The sequence below is a fragment of the Musa acuminata genome, chromosome BXJ1-2 (assembly GCF_036884655.1).
Source record: "Musa acuminata AAA Group cultivar baxijiao chromosome BXJ1-2, Cavendish_Baxijiao_AAA, whole genome shotgun sequence".
NCBI classification, from domain to species: Eukaryota; Viridiplantae; Streptophyta; class Magnoliopsida; order Zingiberales; family Musaceae; genus Musa; species Musa acuminata.
In genome coordinates, this window is record NC_088328.1 from 25532469 (window position 1) to 25556336 (window position 23868).

At 43.6% G+C, this 23868-nt stretch overlaps 3 protein-coding genes, 1 long non-coding RNA gene and 1 other non-coding gene across 6 annotated transcripts; 3 read left to right on the forward strand and 2 right to left on the reverse strand.

Annotated features, from left to right (window-relative positions):
• Positions 1 to 320: 320 nt before the first annotated feature.
• On the reverse strand, positions 321 to 4018 carry LOC135612911 (ALA-interacting subunit 5-like). 2 transcript variants are annotated; one of them, XM_065109728.1, is made up of 8 exons: positions 3750 to 4018; positions 2527 to 2585; positions 2355 to 2429; positions 2160 to 2276; positions 2020 to 2090; positions 1453 to 1753; positions 1028 to 1317; positions 321 to 510 (listed from the first exon to the last, which is right to left on the reverse strand). In XM_065109728.1, exons 1-8 carry the CDS (start codon positions 3814 to 3816, stop codon positions 453 to 455), a joined length of 1038 nt encoding a protein of 345 aa, XP_064965800.1. In that variant the 5' UTR covers positions 3817 to 4018; the 3' UTR covers positions 321 to 452. The 2 variants fall into 2 exon arrangements, with proteins under 2 accessions (XP_064965800.1, XP_064965793.1); XM_065109721.1 differs by having other exon boundaries at positions 2193 to 2276; positions 3750 to 3960.
• Positions 4019 to 4217: 199 nt separating this feature from the next.
• LOC135604977 (uncharacterized) lies at positions 4218 to 5063 on the forward strand. The gene is made up of 3 exons (XR_010484276.1): positions 4218 to 4356; positions 4505 to 4746; positions 4924 to 5063. It is a non-coding gene; the product is annotated as an uncharacterized LOC135604977 (long non-coding RNA).
• LOC103975801 (cytochrome P450 86B1) lies at positions 4711 to 8853 on the reverse strand. The gene is made up of 2 exons (XM_009390890.3): positions 7349 to 8853; positions 4711 to 5357 (listed from the first exon to the last, which is right to left on the reverse strand). Exons 1-2 carry the CDS (start codon positions 8570 to 8572, stop codon positions 4968 to 4970), a joined length of 1614 nt encoding a protein of 537 aa, XP_009389165.2. The 5' UTR covers positions 8573 to 8853; the 3' UTR covers positions 4711 to 4967.
• A 2522-nt stretch (positions 8854 to 11375) lies between these two features.
• On the forward strand, positions 11376 to 11448 carry TRNAF-GAA (transfer RNA phenylalanine (anticodon GAA)). The gene has a single exon. It is a non-coding gene; the product is annotated as a tRNA-Phe (tRNA).
• A 450-nt stretch (positions 11449 to 11898) lies between these two features.
• On the forward strand, positions 11899 to 17205 carry LOC135604979 (formin-like protein 1). Its single transcript, XM_065094641.1, has 4 exons — positions 11899 to 14448; positions 14534 to 14730; positions 15134 to 15378; positions 16250 to 17205. The coding sequence occupies exons 1-4, from the start codon at positions 13007 to 13009 to the stop codon at positions 17057 to 17059; spliced, it is 2694 nt and encodes an 897-aa protein (XP_064950713.1). The 5' UTR covers positions 11899 to 13006; the 3' UTR covers positions 17060 to 17205.
• The last annotated feature ends 6663 nt before the right edge of the window (positions 17206 to 23868 follow it).

Below are 23868 nucleotides of genomic sequence, written 5' to 3' on the forward strand. Positions count from 1 at the left end.
TGGAGGAGTCGAAGTCGGGAGCCCCCTTCCCGACCCCGACCTGTGTGCAGAGACCGGAGATAAAGAAGCAGGCGGCCAGCCAAGGGGAGCTTCCAAACTTTGAAGCCAGAGCCCAAGCCCGACCTCACTTGACGACGATCCCCGCCGCCCGAGCGCTGACATGGATGATCTTACGCATCCGGTACCGAACCAAGCCTTGTTGACTCCCTCTGCCATGACGTAAAGGATTACTATCAGAACCTAGGAGAGGTAAGCCCGTACTACATGCGGACAGTCCGAAATTGGTGGTCCACATGTCCATTATATTTCAGATAAGTCCATATCGATCCACATGTCAATTATATTACAAATAAGGCATTCATTTAAGTACATGAATATCTTGTTTGGTTGAAAGAAAACTTTCGCACGCACAGGTTTTTAGTGACTCAGGAATGAAAATTGAGCTAAGGCTTCTAGTAATGTCCATCAGGATTCCTGTTCCAAGATAAGTATGAAGGATCTCCAAGAGTCCTGCAAAAGGATCGTGTCGAATTAGCTCAACTAACAATCATCATGAACCATTCAATTGCAATGTGCATGCAATCAGGCTTTCATTCACTGCATTAGCTCTAAAAGAGATATGTAGTATATACCTATGGCAGCAGTTTGCATTTCTATCATATTCAATTCAAATTAGTTAACTGCAAACCAAATATTTCCCAGCATGCATCAGTTTCAAAATTTATCCCCTAAAAGTAGGAACTTACATAGACCAAGAGGATTATAAGAAAAAACTGCAATATTCTATATCATATTGGTTAACAGAATAATATTTGTTAATCATAGATCTAAATTCAAGAGAATTTTACAAGTAAAAACTGCAATATTCTATATCATATTGGTTAACAGAGTAATAATTTTTAACCATAAATCTATATTCAAAATTTTTGGTTACATAAAGATTTTAACGAATACCACATGTTTCAGTAGACTGTGAGATAGCAGGAACACAATATATTTGCCAATAAATGACATGCAAGAAGCTTACCTTGGTTTCAGCAAATACAGAACTATGAAGGCCATTGCAAGAAATAGGCATAGACTACCAACTGTGAGATAAGCAGTACCGAGGAAATCATTTTTCCCACCTATCCAGGAGGTAGTTGAAAGTACCAATTTTTTCTTCCCCTCAAAACTATATGTGTTGTAGTTGTTCTGTATCGTCACTGTTATTTGGTCATTGGCATCAAGGTCCATTTCGATTCTGCCATATAGTTTTCTGAATTTTGGCAGGGCAGCTGTTCTCATCCAAACAATGAGATCTTCTTGCTCGCTCAACTACAAGTTGTATAACACAAATAACCAATATGTTGAGTAAAGAAATAACAAATGACAATAGGACTAACAGATAACACAAGACAAGAATAATTGAAGAATACACGGGATGCAGAATCAAAGAAATACAACACTTACAGGTATGCTGGCATTGAGCTTGGCGCCTCCTATCAGACCTCCCATCTGGAAATTCTTGGGATAAACATTATTTCCAAATTTATGTTCTTTGTCACTTTGCCAGGCTATATTCTTTTTATTCACCTCAATTGTTTTACTGTCTATTGCAAATGAGTATGTATCGTTGAACAAGCTCCAAGCAATGAGGCCACATGGAACAATTACAGAGCCATCTGAAGTTGTGGCTTCAGGTGCACAGTTAGTGGTTACTTTCTCACTTGCCTTGCTTCTTAGTTGCTTATCGCTTCGGCTTTTAACATACCTAATTTACCAATTCGAATTTACAGTCAGTAAGAGGAAAACTTATGTAAGACGTAAAACAGTTCCTATTAGTTATCACAGAAATAATAATAATAAAATAACTTCAAAATTTTGAAGTATATCTGTGAGGGAGATTTGTAGCTATGTGAAGGATAAAGAGTAAAAGAAGTCTGTGTTGTATGGATAGACAATAAATTTCATATACTGTGAACAAATCATCCAGGAAGAATTGACAAGGAATAAGAGGTCTTAGAAAGTTATTCAAACCTGCGATGGTTCTGATAGAAGTTGTCAAGCTCATAATAAATATGAACAGGACCATCCATGTGCCTTGGCACCTGAATTATGAATTATTACACAAAACCCAAATAAGACTAATGAACTGAAACCATGGCAATTGTACTTACAGTTAAAGTTCTGGTACAAGTTTTATTAGTCACACTGCTTTGAATGAATGCCACTTTGTCATTCTGTGATTGCTCAGGAATGCAGTCCACGTCATATTGATAAACAATTTCAACCACCTACTTGTTGATCAAGCAATAACCAATTCATTAAAATCCAAATCCACAGGAGATAAACCACAGAAAAAGTGAACTTACTTGCTCTGATGCAGACAAGGAAGCAAGTCCAATTGGAATGAAGATGATTCCTATCAAAGCGAATGTCGTTACTACCTGCAAAATAAAGGGACAGCATACCAAAATAACAGGAGCTCAATTTTTGCTTAAAAAAGCTTTTCATTTTAAAATTTGAAGGATAAGCAGTACTTACAATCATTGGAGTTAGTAGAGGTTTGCAAGCAGGAAGCTCTTGTTGTGTAAATCTCGAATCTAAATTTTTTTATAAAAAAAAACAGTTTAGTATCATTTAGAAAAGGATAATATAAGGTCATTGAGAGAAATGTAAAAACATGGTCTCAACATGGTTTCAAAAACTTGCTTAAACATGATTAATGTGTTTCAGGTAGTACATAAAAGCAACTCTAATGCAGCTACTAAAAACATCGTATAAAACTAGCAGGGGAAGCATATAAGATGTGCACTACAGCATGCATGACTTTTACATGGTTCACCCAATCCAGGCTGTCCTTTGTTCTGAGATGCTAAAGAGATATACATAAACAAAAAAAAAAAACCAAGTGCAATTATTTCTCATAATTTTAAACCCTTTTTGATAAATATTGCGCTCTAAATAATCTTTGTCTCTCCCCATTTGTACAAAACCTTACAATCCAGATTATCCAAAATAGAATATGATCAAAATCTATCTAAATCATAAAGTGTCCAGAGTGATATTAGATTGAATAGTTACTTCTGTAGATTCGTCCAAAAAACAAATTATACTGAAAGAGATAGCATGCTTCATGGTGCCAATTATTACTTCTGAAGTTTAAGAGGGCTTTCGAGAGAAGTTATACATGATCTCCTTTGAATTAATAATCTACAAAAGGTTATTCAAAAGTGACATAGATATCGCTGAAAAAGATAAGTCAAGAGCATAATTCTTTTCAATTACAACTTCATACACACAGGTACAAAGTGGAAATAAACAAATGAATGCACTTTATTTATACTTCGAAAGCATAATTCGAAATATATCGTTCGGTATAAATAAGTCGAACAAATATTAGAGGCGTCGTGTGATCTCATCCTCAGCTTTATTTATACTTTTTCTCTATATAATCTGAAAGGGATTCATAACACAACTTGAAGCCTGTACTTTTTCATACTACATGCTAAAGCTATACTTTTTCGTCCATTGGAAAAGATCTGTTCTGCTATAACTTACAATCTACAGGGAATTGGAAGAGCGAATTACTTGAAACTCGAGTAGATATATTAGCTATATAGAGATCACGAGAACTCTATCCTGATCAGAGAAGCAATAATATGCAATAATATGGACAACGGAGTAGAATATACAAGCAGTTAAGGGTGCTGCTGACGAACTACAGATTGAAGAGGAATAAGGAAAGAAAGGATGAAATGACCTACATTTGGGTTTCTTGGATTTCCTCCTCGGCTCGGCTGGGCCGTCGCTTGGGGACGTCGAATCTCCCATTGGATTGATATCAAAGAAGAGATCGAGATGCGAACCAAGAGGAGATCGAGCAGCAGGTAAGCCACAACCGTTGGAGGACGGAGGAGGGAGGAGGGAGGAGAAAACGAAGTAGGTATTGAAAGGAGCGTCTTTTCCGCCCCAGGAAGCCACAACCGTTGGAGGCGACAGGTCCCTACCGGGGTGGTGGTAGGCCGTAAGCGGACCGCAGGCTATCGGGGACGAGTCCTAGACCACGATCCGATCCATCTGTGTTCGGATCTTTTAACGATAGGGCACACGATCCGATCCGCGAAGACATATATTCATGAAAGAAATATACGCATTTTAATAATCGGAAGATATTAATTAAAAGCTTGCGGCCCCAAATATCCTTTCTGCTCCGCATGAACCGAGTCCGCCACCGATTGACTCAGTCCGAGTCATATATTTGTAGCCGAACAACTCGGCCGAACCTTCCCCTCTTCCTTTCCCTCTCCTCTTTCCCTCGTCGAAACGCTTCGATGCCATTTCATTTCAACATCCAAACGAAGAAAGAGGGCGGTAAACTCACGGATTTCCTCCTTTTCTTACCCCCCAAACCTTGTGCACGAAGCTCTCCTTTGTGTCTAATTTTATGTTCCATTGCGTAATTCCTGGATATTGAAATCTGTCCGCGGCATCGTCCGCGCTCGATGGGTCTTTCTTTTAGGTTTTGATGGGCAATTCTTGTCGAGATTCTTGGCAAGCAAGATCGACCCCCCACACCGCCGCCAATCCATCGGCATTCCCGACGACTCCTCCAAGAAGCCGCCGCCTTCACGAGGCGACTCCAACTACGTGTTCTACCATGAGACGCCCAATCTCCAGGACTCGTGGGGAGGAAATGGGGGCAGATTCATGACGAGTACACATATATGCGAGAAATATGTATTGAGTTCAAGATCTGGATCGGTAGGAACTCGCAAATCCTATTACAGTACAATGTTTTCACTTGTAATGTTCGCACAGACACTTGTGTCTTCCTCTGGTACAGTCAATTACAATGCAGCAAACCAGTCCAGTAGGAATTATTCCTTCAAACCCTATATTTTCTACTTCTTGATAAGCTTCTGGTTCATCTCTCTGCAGGGTGTAACCAGCAGGGATTATTGGTTCAAACCCTACTAGCTTTTCTACTTCCCCACAACCTTCGTTCCATCTCTTGCGCAGAGCGTGATCTTCAGTCCGTACTTCATGTACATGGTGAGCGCCATCTTCGGCACCACCGGGTGATTCTCCATGACCTTCACATGATAACGATGGAGTATCGAGGCAGCGACGAACTTCATCTGGTAGTAGGCGAAGTCCTTCCCCAGGCACAGTCTTGGTCCGCCATTGAAGGCCGTGAACTTGTACGCGGACTCGCTCATGAATCGCCCATCCTTGAGCCACCGCTCCGGTTTGTAGTCCCTGCAGTCCTTTCCCCATATGCTTTCCATTCTTCCCATGGAGAATATGGCGTAGATAACCTTTGTTCCTTTCTTCAGCACAGTGCCATCAGGAAACACATCATCCTCCACAACCTGACCACGCAAAACAGTGCTCAGCAAGCATATCACTGGAAACATATGGCCAGCAAAGAGCCATGTTACTCCACATGCATTTGGCAGGAAGGTATGAGTTCTAGTCATGATTTTTGTACCTTTCAGATTTCTTTTTCTTTTGCACTATTCCTTTTAATCATTTGCCATCAAGTTACATGCTTTCACTTTTCATCAAGGTGCAATCTACTGAGCACAACTTTTTGACTGCATAGATCCATCAACGACACTAATTATATGCATCATCTTTGTGTGTTTTTGAAAAGACAACCTTTTTTTGTGTTGTCATCTTCTCCAAATGCCATTTGTCTAAGATTCTCTCCATCATGATTCAGACATGTTGAAATCTGGTATTCTTTAATGATTGTATCACTCTCAGTGATTCATGTCTAAAACCAACTCCATTGAATCAAATAAATGGCTGAACACCTACTTCTAATTTTTATGGTTCCTGGTTGAGTTTCGTCTACGGCTAGCTATACGCATCTGCATATAGTGACCCAACAGCAAACCCAATCCATAAGCAAACTAAACATGGCAGAATGGTGGAGTTTTCCATGACAAGTACATCCACATAGCATGGAGCATAGGATGGAAAAAATGGGCCTATAAAAGATGTGATTTTTATGTGCCTCTCTTAAATGATCTGACTTTTGGCCACTTCGAAAATGCTGATTCTGATAGGAACATTGGTACTGAATGGCTCCTGCAATCCAATCACTCTCTTTCATGAATAAATGGATCTGACTAAGTTTCCATTCAAAAACCTTATCATGAACTACAGAACTTTAACGCCTTCCTTTTGTGATAAAACCCAGTAAAATGCATTCGTGTGCATGTCCTCATTGATGGGATAATTCTCCCACGAGACCTTTCACCAACACTCCATGATATCTGACACTTCATGGTTGCTCTATCTACTTGATTCCTCAAATATGGTTCATATTAGATTTTTTCTTTAAAAAAAAATTATAATAAATTATTAAAGTCTTTATCAGTTGAGTTGACTGACACCTTCCACAGCACCAGATAATTACTGATGTAAAATTATCATCATCAGGTGAATACTAATCTAGTAGGAATCTAGAATCTTGCATATTGAGAATGTTCAGATTCTCTAAATTTTAGGCCTACATCATATCTATCCTAACAGCTAATAGATTGACATATCAGTAATCTAGGAAATGAATTTTCATACCCCTACTGGGCAATATATCATGATTTAGTAAATTGTAGGATGAAAAGCAAGAGAATTAAAGAGAAAAGCTTTTCTTGTTACTCTAAACAGATCCATAGCAGCAATACATGAAAAAAAATTATCATGGCACTAATCTTTCCACATCTTGCTATTGTGCTTTTCTATAATTTTATTGAGACAGATAGAAGTCCATGGATGCCAGAGACCCACTAAGGAATTCAGTAAAATTCTAATGGATGATGCTTCTAAATGAATGACCTTTTTTTTCTTATTTTGCTTCGGATTTACCATTAAATAGTTTGAAACATGGTTTGTTCAACTGCAAACTTGTTTAGTACAATCAAATCAATGGGTCAGATCAGATTGCTCCTTTTAAATTGGATTGTGATAAGATCGGATAACTCGAAAACAATAGGTATTGACTGAAAAAGTTATATTAGAAAAGACAACAAACATTATTTGGTGTATTACTGAAAGTTGAAAAGAATAAAAAAGAAAACATAATAAAAGAGAGAGAGAGAGAGAGAGAGAGAGAGAGAGAGAGAGAGAGAGAGAGATTTGAAGGATAAGCTACTTCCATCAGCCTCACAAAATCCAAACCAAATGAAATAAACAAAACCTTAATGAACTTAGCAAGTAAAATATTTTATTACTTCTATTAACAAGTGCTGACTTGACGAATTTCTGCATGCATTCGTTGGCTACTTGATTAATACTATGAGAAAGTTGTCAATTAGTATTGCATGGCTCAAGAGCATATGGTATTAGAACGTACCTCCTTGTGGTCCACTGGTACTGAAGGATACAACCTTAGAGCCTCCGACAGTGCTGCATGCAGATACTCCAATCTCTTCACCTCCTCTGGCTTGAACACTAGCTCGCCATCTTCATCTCCTCCTCTCTCCTCTGTTATCTTCCTTATCTCCCCAAGAATCCTCTCCTCGACTTCCGGGTGCCGGTTCAGCAGCCAGAAGAACCAGGCCAACGCCACCGACGAGGTGTCGCGACCGGCGAGTATCAAGTTCACACACACGTCCCTCAGGAACTTGTCGGAGTAGGCCGTCCCGTCTTCGTCTCTTAGCTTCGTGAACACCGTCAGCAGGTCAGATCTCGCCGTCCTCGTCTGCTCCCCGGACGAGAGCTCCTCCCTCCTGGTCCGGATCACCTCGTAGGCGAACTCGTCGACGACAGCGATGGACCTTCTGAGCCATCTCTCGCTCCCGAGGTCGAAGTAGCGCAGCGCCTTCCATATGGCCGTAGGCGTGATGAACCGGATGATAGTTGCCTCGGTCGCGTCCTCGAAGGCCTTGGCAAATGGTATCTCCGGTAGCCCCGGGCGCAAGCAGCCCGGGTCGGTCCCGAAGGCTATCATGCACACGTTGTCGAACGTGAGCCTCAGGAGCACGTCCTGGAGGTCGATCGGCGCGCGCTGGGCTTCGGCCACGGCGAGCACCGGGAGGAGCCTCGAGTGGACGAGCTCGACGAGGGACTGCGCCGTCATGGACCGGAACTCCGCCGAGTGGAACTCGAGGCTCGCGGTCTTCCGCTGCCTGCGCCAGGTCTCGTCGTCGGCGCTGAAGATGCCGTCGCCAAGAAGATCGCAGACGGTGCTGCGGAAGTACTCGCCCTTGGGGAAGTTGGGGAACTTGACCTTGAGGAGATGCTCCAGGTTGCGAGGGTCGGCGGTGACGACGCATTGAAGGTTGGTAAACCACGGCCCGCGGAAGACGAACGTGCCGCCTTGGCTGTCAAGCACGCCGGTGATCCACTCGTACATGTCCTTACGGATGCCGAGGAGGAGCGACGGCAGCATACCGACTACCGGCCACACCACGAGGCCCTGACGCCTTCCTTGCCGGAGGGAGTGGATGGTTACAAAGATGAAGATGGCCATAAGGATCTCAATGACTTGGATCTCAGGCAAGAACCTAAACAGACCCCCATCAGCGGCGGAAGCACCGGGGCTGTCGATGACAGTGGTCTGTTTGGCAGAGTCCATGACGTTGAGCTTCGTCAACCAGAAGAGAATGGAAGTGGAAGACGAGTGCAAGTACAGATGTTGGAGAAAACAACTGATATATAAGGATCGGAGGAAGGAGTTCTTTGCGTGCCTTCTATCATCTTTTGCCGTTTGATTTGGTGAGCTGAAGCGCCAAAGAATAAATGTTAAACAGTATTGTTGAAAATTATACGTCAGTCTACTTCGAGGCCATGAGGATGGAGATTGTCGCAGGTAACATCATGGGATTAGAGCAAGGTGTGAAGGACGAGGGTGGTGTGAGGCATGGTAGGGAGATCGAGGGAGGGTAATTAAAAGGGCTCGACTTGCGACTTTGATCGAGTTTAGGTCGTCGGCTTTGGGTTCGAAGCTTTCGAGAGGTGGGAATCCTTCGGAAGGTGGCCAAACGCAACTGCCTCCTTGTGTGTTCCCACAAGTTTCTTGTCATTAACTTCAGTACTTAGGGGTTCTTATATTGATTTAGATTGTAATGACAGGTGCACCAGAAAAGTTCATTCAAATAGTTTGAACTCTCTTTGCTCAGGAAAAACAAAAGAACAAGATTAATGATTTTGTTGGCAATAGGTATTATTGAAGTGTTATCAGCTATGTCATGATTTACAAACAGTTGTCTTACAGCAAAACATAAACACTAATTGTACCTCATGTGCCTCATGTTGCTTAATTGATAACCGAGAAAAAGAAATCTTTATGATACTGTACCTAAACATTTGTTTCCACAAAGACGGATCTAAAATTCAGCTTTTGTCTTGTTGAGTTCATGAATTTCTAGTCAAATTGTGACCCAAAATTAATAAGGTGATGGTTTCATAGCCCATAGGAGCACCCCAGTGATATCCTGAGAAGAGCGAGCAAGTTGTTCTGGCAACTCAAAACTACACATCTCAACTCAAAACTTAGAATCACCATTGAAGGTTTCTTGTTAGTTGGATGGTTGGACTGTCTTGTGGAGCCAAGAGAGGAAGATGATGATGTTTCAGTGGCCCAAAAAATTACGCAAGCTGGCTGTCTAACCATCCAATAGTTTGAAGATGTTGACGAAGCAGACTGAAAAATCTGTAATAGTCATCTGCTAGCAGCTTCATTTTTTCCAGGTCTTGTTGACAAATGGCGACTGTTTGATGACAAAACATGCCCTTAGATAGTCTTCTCATTGTTTAGCTTCGTAACTCTCAAGTTGTCACCCATGCATAGAGTCTCAATCCAGTTTTTGGTGTTGGTAGAGGTGTTACTCTGTAGAAATTACCTCTGTGCTTCATAGAAATCGTAGTTCCAATGGCTAGAGGAAATAATATGGCATTTATAGTGAATAGTTTTAGTATCAGTCATGGTATCCAATATAATTAGTCAACAGAAGAGGGTCACTTGCCTGCCAGTGGAAACAGGATCGAAGGTGATGATGTATTAGATGATATGACATTCACCTAATTGATGTGATGACTTCAAGTAAGGTTTAGCAATTGGTAGAATGGTTGTCCACATGAAATGTTTACTGCTCACTGGATCACAAGCCTCGCAGTAGACTGTCATTAACTTTACAAGACTGAATCTATGGGCTGCCCAAGACACAACAAAAGAAGTCAAACCTTAAGAAGTTTACTGTTTATCCAAGCAGCAAATGGCCAAGGCCAAACAATTCCAAGTTCTTCACCTCAGTAACTTCTTATAGGAATGTTGGTCCTTTCTTTAATGTCATATCTTCTGCTGTCTATCCTGCAGCAGTTGATGGAGTAATTTCGATTTAAACGAATTTAATTCACATGTCACCACCTTATTCGCAAAGAGGACAACATTAATTGATCAACCAACCTTGTTGACTAGGATGTCACTCTCGACATGGCAAACCACATTGAATCATCAGCTTAATTTCAAGGAGGAGATAGGAACAGTCTTTGGCCTCAATGTGTAAGACGTAGCATCTTGAATCATGTATGGTTGCTTGAAGGGTTGGTATACACCAGATTTGTTGTTGCATGCAGTACATGAAAGCATAAGAGGTGATGCTAAGTTGGCCTCAACATGGCGGATTTCAGTGAAGATCCATTTCATGACATCTTAGAAGATGCTTTTGGAAGAATGATCTTTGAACACCAGCTGCTTGGAATCTTCTTCACACTTTAGCGGGTGAAGGAAGCAAGCAGCTTCAAGAGCTTAGGTTATACAGCACAATTTTCTCACTCAAATTAGGTTATACTGCCATGAAGGTACTGAACCACGTTGATGTAGACATTTTGGTTCAGTTTGGACACTAAGAAGATGATTTAATAATGGTTAATGGCTCATCTCTCTCTCTCTCTCTCACGATTGCTTTTTGTGCCAATTGAAGGCCTGAGAAAACTATTGCTTGCAAAAAGAAAAATGTCTTGTGCTCCCTGTTTTGTTTAATTAATGTAGTGGCTTTGTACTGCCAAATTTGTGACAGTAGAATCTTAAATTTTCAGCAGATAATAGAGAATTACATTAAGTATCGTAATGTAGACTAGTAGATTACTTTTAAACGTTCCTTTTATTCGATCAATCTTCTAATTTTATTCTTGCAGTAAAATTAGTGATCTCTTTGTCATATTCTCAGATTGATTCTGACAAGAGAATAGCTCAGTGACAATGTAAGCTTCAGTCTTCCTTCGATCGGCTACTACTCTCTCTCTCTCATGTTTTGATGGCCTAATATAATATACAATGTAAGCTTTTGCCAAGCAGGGCCAGATTGCCTTCTCTGTGAGGGGTATCCCAACCCAATAAAATGATGTTATAATTACTTTGATCCACAAAACATAACATCGCGGGGATAGCTCAGTTGGGAGAGCGTCAGACTGAAGATCTGAAGGTCGCGTGTTCGATCCACGCTCACCGCATTTATTTTTTTTCCTTTGATAGATATTTTGTATTATTATCTCCTTTATGTATTACTATATTATTTATCTCTCTTCTTTTGGAACACGACCTTGGAAAGGGCTATCCACTTGCAAACCTAAAAGAAGAACGGCACAGTCCTTTGACCCGGCCAAGAAACCGCAGTGCTATTGGCGGCCGCAGCTTTTTCCTCTACATCGGATCCTTTGTGGTATGTCTCTTTCGGCAGAATAAAGTATGCTCTGTTCCTGTGTTCCTCTCACAAACTTAGAACACCCAACCAACCTGTGAAATGTTAGAGTAATAATAAGAATGATGAAGAAAGCCTCAAAAGAGCTGTCACTGATGGAATTTTCCTCAGCAGCACCAGTCTTTCTTCTTCTTCTTCTTTAATGTAATCGACGAAGATGGCATAAAAAAACCACTGTGTTCTTATATTTCAGTGTGAGATCCAGCAAGGAAGTATTCGATGCCATCATAATGACTAATGGGAATGTGATCCAGCTAGATGAGGGTGTGCAGAATAGAAGCTTAGCAAGGGAAAAACCTTCATCCTCTGAGAGAATATGAACAGCTTTCCGATTGTTTTTTACCAAGAGTAATACCTTTGTTACCAGTAAAAATGCAGGAGGGATGGAGTGGAACACAACAAGAAGTGTACTTTTTATTTGTGAGCTACATATTTCATGTGATCATGTCCTCCTAGGGAGCCAAATTTTGTGGTGACCCAACCTGGGAATGCTGCCAATGGCAAGTAGAGAATAAAAGGGAAGAACAAGATTCCCTTGGAGTCTTATTGGCAATCATTCTCCAATTCATATACTCTTTGAGTTCATAATTGATGCTCACCACGGGCCACTCCATCATCACAAATCTCTTTTTGGCACCCGACGAGTAGATGTTCACTTGCTCGGCAGAGCAAGCTATGCATCTGCATCACTGTTCCTCTCCTCTCCTGGAGACGCACAGAAATATGCCAGGGAACAGTAACCCCTCCCTCTCTCTCTCTCTCTCTCTCTCTCTCTTTCCATCTCTCTGAAACATGACAGTGGCATTGCCTGTTGCGGGGAGAGGTCCCATCCCATCCCCATCCTTTTCAAATCTGATCTCCTTGGTGAGTTCAAAAGGAGGCTTCCCACAATAAATGCCGTCTGCTCTGTCACACACCAGCTAGCTCACTCACGAGCAGTAGGCACTGCTAGCAGCAATGACTCAACCCTGCTCTCTCTCTCTCTCTCTCTTCACTCCGCTTTTTTCTTCTCAACGTGCCTTCTATCTTTGTTGGGGAGCCAACTGGTTCCATACTTTGTCTACTTACACATCTCTTGGCCCGAGTGAGCCGCACTGTAGGCGTTGCATGTCTCTCACAAGTTCCCACATCGAGCAACAATCCAAGCTTGTTCAAACCTTGAAAACGAGTTGCACCGTCACCACTTCCAAGAAAAGAGTTTGCTACTCTCTCTCTCTCCCTCCCTCCCTCCCTTCCCCTGTGTCTGTTTCCCTAACCCGGCTCCCTTCTCTCTCTCTCTTCCCTTCTCTCCGTGTCTCAGCTGCAGAACAATGTCCATGTTTGCCTTCTTCCTCCTCCTCAGCGACGCTTCACTTCACTTCCTTTACTACATGACGACCATCACCACTACCACGAGTACTGCTACTACCACTAGTATTGCAATCCACAACAGGAGAACTCTCCATCAACCCTTCTTTCCCCTGACCTCCTCTTCCCTCCCTCCAGCCCAACCCCCTTCCCCTTCCTTGCCAAAGTACCCTTCCTCCTCCGCCACCTCACACAGCTTTCGTCCCTTCTTCCCGTTATACCCCTCTCCGCCGCCGCCTCCTCCCCCTTCTCCCGTTGCCACCCTCCCCACCTTCCCCGCCAACATCTCTTCCCTTGTATCCTCCCCCTCCCGCCACTCTCCCCCCAGGCTCGTCCCCGCCGTCGTTTCCCCCCTCCTTGCTCTCGCCCTTCTCGCCCTTTCATTAGCTCTCTTCGTCCATATCCGCAGACGCCGCCGTCGCGGGGGCGCCGATAAGGACGCCAGGTCCGACAGCCTCCGCTTCTTCCCGCCCGACACTACCGCCTCTGATGGGCGGAAGCTGTCCGCCACTTCTTCGGCGGCCCCCGCCCCCGCTGGGACCGCCGGCTCGGAGTTCCTGTACCTGGGCACTCTCGTCAACTCCCGCGGCCGCGCGAACGAGAGCTCCGCCGCGCAGCCTGCCGCCGGAGGTGGCTCGCCGTACCGGAAGCTCGGGTCACCGGAGCTCCGCCCGCTCCCGCCGCTACCTCGCCAGTTCCAGACCACCGAGGGTGGCCGCTCGTCGTCGGAGGAGTTCTACTCACCGAAGAACTCCCCTGGCGGAAAGGGCAGCAGCGCCGCTGGCCCTGCGTCGAGCTCAAAGAAGCCAGCTTTAGGTTCGAAGATGGAAAGGTGCGGGTCTCGGAGCTCGACACTGAGCACGCCCTCATGCATCTCTTCTAATGTGGCTTCTTCGCCCACCCAGTCGTCGCCCACCACTTCATCACCGCCGCCACTTAGGCCTCCACCTCTGCTGCGGCCGCCCACACCATCGCCTCCGAAGAGAAGACCAATGTCGCATTCCTCACCATCTTCACCACCGGAAGCCGACTGCGACAGAAAGTCGGCAACTTTGCAATATTCTGGTCAGAACCTGCAGTCACCGAGAAAAATAGGGGACTTCGCTAGAAACTCAGTGGCGGTTGGACACAATCCAGTGCCGCCACCACCACCACTGCCACCACCGGCACCAGATGAACGTCGGGAGGGTCAGAATGTGAAGATGCCGGCTTTCCAGCCGCCAGTTCTTGTACATCCTCGAATCCCAGTAGCGTGGAGTTCATCGGTGGCGCCAGAGAATTCCAATGCGGCCGAGAAGCACGAGGAGAATCCTCGCCCGAAATTGAAGCCATTGCACTGGGATAAAGTTCGAGCAAGCTCTGACCAGGTGATGGTGTGGGATCAGCTGAAGTCAGGCTCATTCCAGTGAGACTTTCTGCTTGAATCTAAAAGATCTTTTCTTTGCGTGCAATGCTGTGTCTCTTATCTGTTTGTGTTGATTGATTGGCAGATTGAACGAAGAGATGATTGAGACATTGTTCCTTAGTAACACTGGCACGACGACAAAGGAGATGTCTGGGGGTCAGATAAATCCTCCAATGAACCAAGAGAGCAGGATCCTCGAACCCAAGAAGTCCCAGAACATTGCAATTCTGCTGAAGGCCCTAAATGTGAATAAAGAGGAAGTCTGTGAAGCTCTCTTGGAAGGTATACCTTCCACCCATTTTGATATGTTTTATAAGAATGGTTTACCTTATTGATATCTGTGTGTTTAATCAATTCTCAGTCTTATGAAATCAATGATGAGTTTCTTAAAACAATTTGTCTGTGCTAAATGTTTACTGATTGCTTGATGTTTATTATTCTTTGCTTATGTTGAGGTGAATATGTGATTAGAATTAGCAGCTCATTCTCCATTTACTTTTACCACGGCCTGATTATGTGTTTTAGATATTTTCAAGCTTCATTTATTTCAATGGCATTCTATCTATTGAAAAACTGCAGTTGTTTTTCATCTTTATTTCATCAATCTCTATGGAGCTTTCCCAAATTTGTTTTCCTTTATTGTTGTTTCACTAACACAGTTTTATGGTATATGTCTGTCATAAAGGGAAAGTTGACAGCTTGGGAAATGAAATTTTGGAGGCACTTACAAAAATGGTACCAAGCAGAGAGGAAGAGCTTAAATTGAAGGAATATAAAAATGATTCACCATTCAAGCTTGGTCCAGCTGAATCCTTCTTGAAGGCTGTGCTTGATATACCTTTTGCATTTAAGAGAGTTGATGCCATGCTTTATATTGCTAATTTCTATCCAGAAGTCAATCATCTAAGAAATCTCTTTAGGACTCTTCAGGTAAACTTATTTGCGTTATTCATTTTCAAGTTTCAACAGAGAGAAACTGCATAAATGAAAAACCATTCTGTTATTTCTTAAGCAAATCTATAGAATGAGATAGTAAGTGTTGATTATTTTTTCATTACACAAATTATTTTGTAAATATTTATTTAATATTCAAGAATTGAGATTCATGTGAAACTGTGAAGATGATTTTAACTTCTGAAAGCACAAAGCCAGGTTTCTTTATTGTCATCTTAATCTTGTTATCTTAATCCCATTATTAGAGTAAATGTACAAAATTACAGTAAAATGTTATATACTATGTCAACTTTGCATCTAAATTAGTTCAACATTAGTGGCTATATATAAATATGCCAACTCTGAAAGCTGTGTCGATTGCATTCTTTTGGAGACCATTTGATAAGTTTTGTTTTTGCCACCTAGCAAAAGTCATGGTCGATTGCTTTCACATTCTGTTTTATGGTTGATGCATGGTGTCCAGAAGACCTGTTTTATGTCCATGTAATTGCAAGCAATGGTTTGGATGATAGCTTTCTAGATATTAGACAGAATTCCATTTCGATCATAATGGACCTTTGTTCATTATTGCTTATGCCATGTACCTTATATACCTTAGATAAGAATGCTTCTCTATTATATGATATTCCATAAAGATGAGATTTTATTTTTGTTTCAACTAATTAGCAATCATGAACAGTTGCCTGATTAGCTCATGGAAAGTTTTCCTTTTTTCAATGATTTAAATATTTAAACCCAAGCTATGGGCAGCTAACAAATTAGTTGCCCGCAAACAAAGTGCTCAAATACTGCTTTTCGGAAATGAGCAAAAAACATGCTTATCCCTTCAATTTTGTTTATGTCTCAGATTGCCTGTGAAGAGCTGAGGAGCAGCAGGATGTTCAGCAAGCTTCTAGAGGCAGTTTTGAAGACTGGGAATCGAATGAATGTTGGTACCAACCGTGGTGAGGCACATGCCTTCAAGCTTGATGCCCTCCTTAAGCTAGTCGACGTCAAAGGAACAGATGGCAAGACCACTCTTTTACATTTTGTTGTCCGGGAAATCAGTCGAGCTGAAGGATCTCGCCTCTCCTCTGCCAATTTTTCAAGCATTAACCACCAGTCAAATACGGTAACAGATCTTGAGTACTGTAAACTTGGCATCCAAGTTGTGTCCAGTCTGAGTGTTGAGCTTAGCAATGTCAAGAAGGCAGCTGCAATGGACTCGGATATGCTTAGCTTCTATGTTGCCAAACTTGGTGGAGGACTAGGGAAGATCCAGGAGGTGCTGCAATTAAACAATTCATTTTCAAATGAGAATGGTCACCATTTCCATGATGCTATGATTGAGTTCATGAGAAAGGCTGAGGATGAAATTCTAGATATCCAAGCCCGAGAGAGCTCCACGCTATCTATGGTGAAGGAGATAACTGAATACTTCCAGGGGGATTCAACCAAGGAGGAGTCTCATCCATTTAGAGTCTTCATGGTGATCAGAGATTTTCTTGCAACTCTTGACCAGGTTTGCAGAGAAGTCGAAAAGATTAACGAGCATAACATCACAATCATGGAACGCCATTTCCCAGTCACCGCGAACCAAACATCAGAACCAGTCTTCCCGAGTTTCCAAGCATCAAGGTCCGGGAGTTCAGATGATGATAGTTCATTGTCATCTTAGTGAAATGAAGGATTAAAATTTAATGGTTTTTGTAGCCGCCTTGCCCAGGTTAGGTTTTGGTTATAATTAGAAGGCAGCCAGTTGTGTATCGAAAGACTGCTTATTTGTTCCTTTGTGTTTGTAGAAATTACTTAAGATATTTTATAGTTGCTAATGTGTAAATGCTAGTAGTGGAAGCTGGAGTTCACTTGAAGCTTTACTTTCAAGAGGAACAAAGGTTGGCATGTGAGGTAGTTGAAAACAAGATTGTGCCATATCCAGAAAAGAATTTAGCTTTAAGGGTTGCTTGATAATGCTCCATTTCCTCCTGATTTATTAGATTTCTGTAACCAAAAAGCCAGCGTAGTGTTTTAAGAGGACTTGGTTCTTTATCCTTACTTTGGGAGGCTGAGCATTACTTGAGGGATCAGGAATCAGATAATGTTCTAATAGCAAGCTTGTCAGAGAAGGGTTGTTCTGAATTTCCATTTCAATCTAATAGTTACTGTGTCAAATAGAAACAGAAGTTTGGCAAGACAATGATTTATTTTCAATCTAATTCACTGGTGAGCTGTGTGTGACAAGGCTAAAGCAGAACAATGTCTGAAGCCATGGCAGCAACCACAGGAACTGGCAATTTGTCTGTAGTATGGATTATCTGAAGACACAGGTGCAAGGCTCTGAGCCATGGCAGCATCTCTTTTGCACAGCACCCCCACTCCTGGTGATCATGGAATCTCTGTACCATCCTCAGTCTCAAGAGCCATGACTGCTTGTCCCCTCCAAGTTGTTGGAGAAAGCTACTAAATCATCCTAGAGGCCTTCTCTCCATCTGGTGCAAAGCCCCCTCTCTGCAACAAATGAAGGATGCTAACTCCTTTAGGAATCTGAGGAGAGGATAATGTCTATCGGTTCGATCGGATGCATTGCATTTCTTTTGCACGTTCAACGAAAATCTTAGGACCTATCAAAGTGTCTTCCTTCAACCAAATCATCTTCTTCATTCCAATAATTTCTTCCTCTTTTCGAATTTAATTTAATTTTTTTGGTTACCTAAGCGAGCCTATCCTCCCAGCTACTTATAAAAGACCTAAACATTCACAATATAGTTTTTAATAAAGATTAGGGTTAAGGTTTATTTTAGTTCTTATAATTTTGGTCATAGACCTTTTAAGTTTTTATGGTTTACTTTAATCTAAAATAATCATTTTATTTTAAAAACATAGCATATAAGTCTCTCTCACGTGTCCACATGACACAACCTTTATTTACAAGCCTAAAGAGGCCACCAACCCAACTAAAATGAGATTATTAAGCCTTCGGCCGCCCCTCTACATGCTGTACAAGGCATGAACATGCCAAAAGACACGGACATACATAAGCATTACATCAAACACCTTGTTTAGAAGTTTGTCCGTGACATTCTCCCCCACTTATTCCTTCGACGTCCTAGTTGAAGCCTTTGTTGACACTGCAACTCCTCGCCTTTTGCTGAGTCTTCAATCTTCTGCTCCAACTACAATGCGCCTCTTGACTCCCAGCTGCTCTCCGCTGCTGTTTTTGAGTAGTCGAACCTTTTGATCCGCCATGCTGCTGCAACTCACCAATGACTCTGACTCTGGTGTGGGGTTGGCTGAGTTGTGTTGATCCTTGTTGATTCCTGCGGATCCCCCAGATGAAGGAAAAGACCATCCTTACTGCGCTAGTCTCTCAAAGATTCCTCATGCTGCTTGAACTGGTTGGATGCTTGTTGGAGCTTTAACGAGCATCGTCTCGTAAACTTCTGAAGTTTTGGATCCTTCCTCCACAGAATCTGCTTATTGACTCTTCTTTCAGTTAGTTGTCACATCCAATTAGGTTCGCATCACTTCCGCTTTCGATTGGCATTTCGTTGGGAAATGAAGCGGACAATCTACTCTCAGTAGCACTGATCACCGTTGGTGAGGATTTGACAACTATTGTCTTCCATTATCTTTGAAGGGTCTTTTGAACTTGTGCAGAGCTCCTCTGCTGGATAGATAAGAGAATTGGGGTACTCGGTTTCGCCCATCCTCTTAAAAGTTGAGAAGGCGAAGGTTACTTGACTTCGCCCGCCTCCTCGAGGTTGTACTTCATGCATCGAGCTGGTTACTGGCCTTCGCCTGCTCTTTGCTCACACTTCTAAAGCACTTGAAGTGTTTGCACTCCTTGCGTTGAGTTAGCTACTGTGATTCACCTTCTCAATGCCATTGAACTTCTGGAATGCAGGAAGTTTTCACCCCAACTTGGAGTAATTCTCTGATAGATGAGGTCGCCTCTAGGATTGTACCGTCTTCTCCATCAACCCTGCTGCCTACTCCACTTAGTAGCAAAAGTACAGCACCACGTACTGCTTGCTTCGTTCCTTGGTCGTGCACTCTTGCATAACCCGAAGTCCTTCACTTTCGGCTATCTTGATGAGAAGCTCCTTGACACCGGTCTTACGAAGTTCCCCGGCCTCTGCCCTTCAGTCTTGTCTCGGTACTTGGAGATTGCCTCTGCATGCTCCGCCTCCTCGGCCCCTTTCACGACCAAGCGCTCTCCCTCCATGAGAGCAACGGATCAATGACTTTCACGGAAGTCCCGCCTCTACGGTACCATGGCGCTGCCATGCCCATGGCACTACTATCCGTCGCCTCGCATCTGCATCCCTTTTCTTCACAATCAGTAGAGATGTCTCCATGACACTCCTCTGAGTCCACCTCCATTCTAACTGATGCTTGATTTTGGGTAGCTAAGTCCCTCTGGACTCGTCGTCGCTTCCTCGCCCCTTTCGACCCCCTGCTTCAACACCTCTGTGTTTTCCAAACAGTCCGTTTTGTCGATGGAAAGACAGACTGCAACTCCCATGCATGGCCTCTGCCATCACGTTGTAGAGTTTGCACCGATTCTGTTCTCCTTAGCTTCCTTGGTAGCAACATTCGCTTACTCGACCTTGTCCTCTGATTTGTCGGGCTCCCTTAAGCGAATATGAACTTTGGAGCAGTCCAACTCTCCAGTTGCTTCGATCATACCTCTGTATGATCAAGTCCCTCCCATGGAACTCATTGGTATTTGCATTCGAACTTTTCCCTTAGTGGAACACAACCCCTATATGCTGATGACCAAGGTTTTCATCCGATGCAAAATTCGATGCACGCCCGGAAGACCCGCCTCTGCGGTACCATGGCCTTCACTCCTTGAATCCATAGCCCTTCTTGCCGTCGTGTTGTTCACCGAAGTGGAGCTTCCAGTAGCTCCCGATCATACCTCCATATGATCCAGTCCCTCCCGGGACTCACTGGTACTTGCATTCGAACTTTTCCCTTAGTGGAACACAGCCCTCATATGCTGATGACCAAGGTTTTCATCCGATGCAAAATTCGATGCACGCCCGGAAGACCCGCCTCTGCGGTACCATGGCCTTCACTCCTTGAATCCATAGCCCTTCTTGTCGTCGTGTTGTTCACCGAAGTGGAGCTTCCAGTAGCTCCCGATCATACCTCCATATGATCTAGTCCCTCCCGGGACTAAGTCGTGTGTATCGCATTGCCATGAACTGTTCCACCACGATCCGTTGCACCATGTCGCCTCCTGGTGACATCTCCATTGCATTCTGATCCTTGTGGAATAAACTCGAATTGTGAAACCTCCATGTGTGGCCTCTGCCAATACATCGCAGGGTCTCCTCCACCTTCGATTTTGTTCGCTCCTTTGGCTCATCCACCCACTCTTGGGTCACACCTAGATGAAGCACCGCTCTAGGATAGTCCGTCGCCTAGTAGCTCCCGAAGTCCACCGACTTCACTGTAATTTGTGCACCATTGTCTGGATCCTGGGCCTCTGCCCCTACCAGCACAATCTCCGCTGCGCACCACTTCCTTCATAGCAACTCGAATGGCAACACTGTGGCATATTCTTCAAGAGTACCCGCCTCTGCGTCCTCTTGCCCCATGCTAAGGCCTTCTGTACCCAACTTCGCCTCCGCAAATTGAGTCGCCTTAGTTCCTCCATCAAATGCTTCTCCGAGATAAGGTGCATGTGCCCCGAAGCTCCCTTCGTCTTTGGCACCATGCAAGATGAGTCCGCTCCGTCAGAATGAAGGACCCATGGAACAACATGATCCTACTCTTGCCTCTACAAGAGTTCATGTCCTTGACCTCTGTCTAAGGAAAGCACTGTGCCTCTGCACCACGTTCCAACTTCTATGCTGGCTCCCTTCATGCGACTTGAGTACTTCGCCAAGTTACACCCAAGTTGTTCCGCTCCTCGTTCTCACATTGAGTTGATGATGGCCCTCGCGCCCACCATTCCACGGGTCAGCCCTCCCTTGAGTCCGATCTCCATATCGACTCCCAGTGTGCCTTCATTTGTGTTGCTTTGGGTCGCTCCCCCACTTGATCTCGCAATGCATCCACCAATGCATTCTCTCAAGCGAGATCATGCGACGACTCCTCGCCGCTTGCTCAGTCCATCGAGCTTCGTCGAGTTGTTGTTTGTTGAGGTACTCCTCCTCAACATGTGCGGTCTGTCGCACATGATTCTCCCTCTAGAGAGCCGGGACTTATCCCTCCTGGATAACTATCCCATTGGAGCGACATCTCTCTTCGTTTCGGAGACCACCATCCCCTTGGACTACTCCGGTCTGCTGAACAAACTGTGCATTGTTCTGCCTCCTGCAAACGCACTTGCTAGATTGCGACTCCCCGTCAATACAGTCCCCGCTGCACCCCTCAAGGCCTAGCAACATGCTGAACTCGTTGCACACTTCAGCCTCCTACGGACGTATCCTTCGCATGCCGAAGAGAAAGTTTCAATGCTCCATGGCACCGAGTTTCGGTCGCCTTGGGATGGCTATGAACATTCCATCGTCCGCATACAAGCCCATGCATGAGTACCAAATTCTTCGAGTTAGCAATTCCCCTCACCTCTATGAGCTTTGCATAACTCTTTTGGTCGTTGAGCAACTCATTCCACCTTGCATGGTCTCATTCTTGCCAAGCGCCTCGCTTGCCTAGAGCACCATCAAGTATAATTGTCAACGTTGAGCCGTAGCTCAAACTCAGCCATCCCAACCTTTGTGCGCTCCACATTCTTCCAAGCTTGCCTGTTCTCGTGGTGCCTCTTTCGCGAAGGGTTGGCCATTCCTCTGAATGCCAATCTCAGATGCCCGCTCCTCTGAGCGACTCCTTTTTCCCTACATCTCCATGCTCGTTTTCCCCTAAACGGTCGCGCGTGTGCTGACTGCCCTCAACGCAGCCCCGCTAGGTCCCACACGTTTGCATGCTAAGTGTTTCTATGAGTGCTTGTCTCGCTCTGATACCATCTGACACGGACTTAGCTGGTTTTAAAATAATCTGATTTAATAGATGTCAGAGTCTGCTTACGTGACATGTTGTCTCATAATAAATTATTAATATAATGATATATAATTTAAGTTTTAAAAAATAATATATAGATTTAAAAATATTATGACTTAATTAACCTTATGAATGTGAGCCAGGAGATACTAGTCTTCATAGTGGAGTGCTCCCACGCATTCCACTTTCCTTGTATTGCCTCCTACGTCAGGAGCTACGTTAACCTAGCTTGCCCCATCTGCTTTGCCTCTTGGCGCTATGCACCTTTCCTCTTCGCACTTTGCCACCGAGAAGACAATGCACCTGCTGTCGAGTAAGGGTCAGTAGGAGAGATGGAGAATTAGAACCCGAATAGGAAAACTACCAATGACGACAGTCGAAACACCAACAAAGGCGAGGAACGACAACATGAGGAGAACAGAGTGGCCATCGCCATTGTCGTTGCTATTGCTACTAAGGTCTATGACGACGATGAGCTACTATTGCTTATGTCGAAGCCCAACCAGGGAGGGGGCATGCGGTTTGATCTTATACCAAAAGCAGCTAACGAGGATAAGGATGAGGAAGCTTACGGTGACGATGAGGAGATGAAGGACGTGGAATAAGATGATGAGTTTTATGGGCTCCTTATGGCCCCTTGCGCTCAATATGCTAGCTGCACTGACGGAGGAGTCCTTCGTCGGCCGACACCGAGGTCTAAGCCTGATGGCATTCTTATGAGCGTGATGCCGCAGGTGGCCCTACTATCAGAAGAGCAGAGGCACCGAAGCTACGTGGTGGCTCTCAAGGTGAAAGAGCCATCGATAGGATTCTTTGCTCCTCTCTGTGCTCTTATTGATGTGGTGACAGTGCTGGACATGAGCCATAAGCATAACAAGGGAAAAGCTCTAGATGTTGAAGCGCACAATACGGTTCGTGGTTTCCTCTTTAGGCCCGGAAGACTGACTCTCCATTGTGACCTTCTCGATTGTTGTAAGTGCTAAGAGGCTCCTCCCTCTACAACAGATGTCAAGGCAAGACCAGTGTGTCGCCCGCTAGATCATGAAAAGGCTCGTTTTGAAGGAAATTGATTAGGCAACTTGTCCACGTTTTCAAATCCACATATTATCAATTTTTTTAAATTTTAAATTACATATGTTATTATATTAATGACTTATTGTAAGTCAGCATACCACGTAAGGAAACTCTAACATATATTAACTCAGACTTGATGAGAGGAACTTATATATTATGCTTTTTTAAATGTAAGGGTTATTTTAGACATGAGTAAATCATAAGGACTTAGGAGGTCCATAACCAAAATCATATGGGCTAAAATGAACATTAATCTTAAAAATTATAAAAGATTATTGCCAACCCTAATGATATTTGATATTTCATGCTCTAATCTCTTCTAAACTTAATTATATAACATAATCATACAACCGATGTCTTGATTTATATAGCATGATTGTTATTCAGTCGATGTAAACG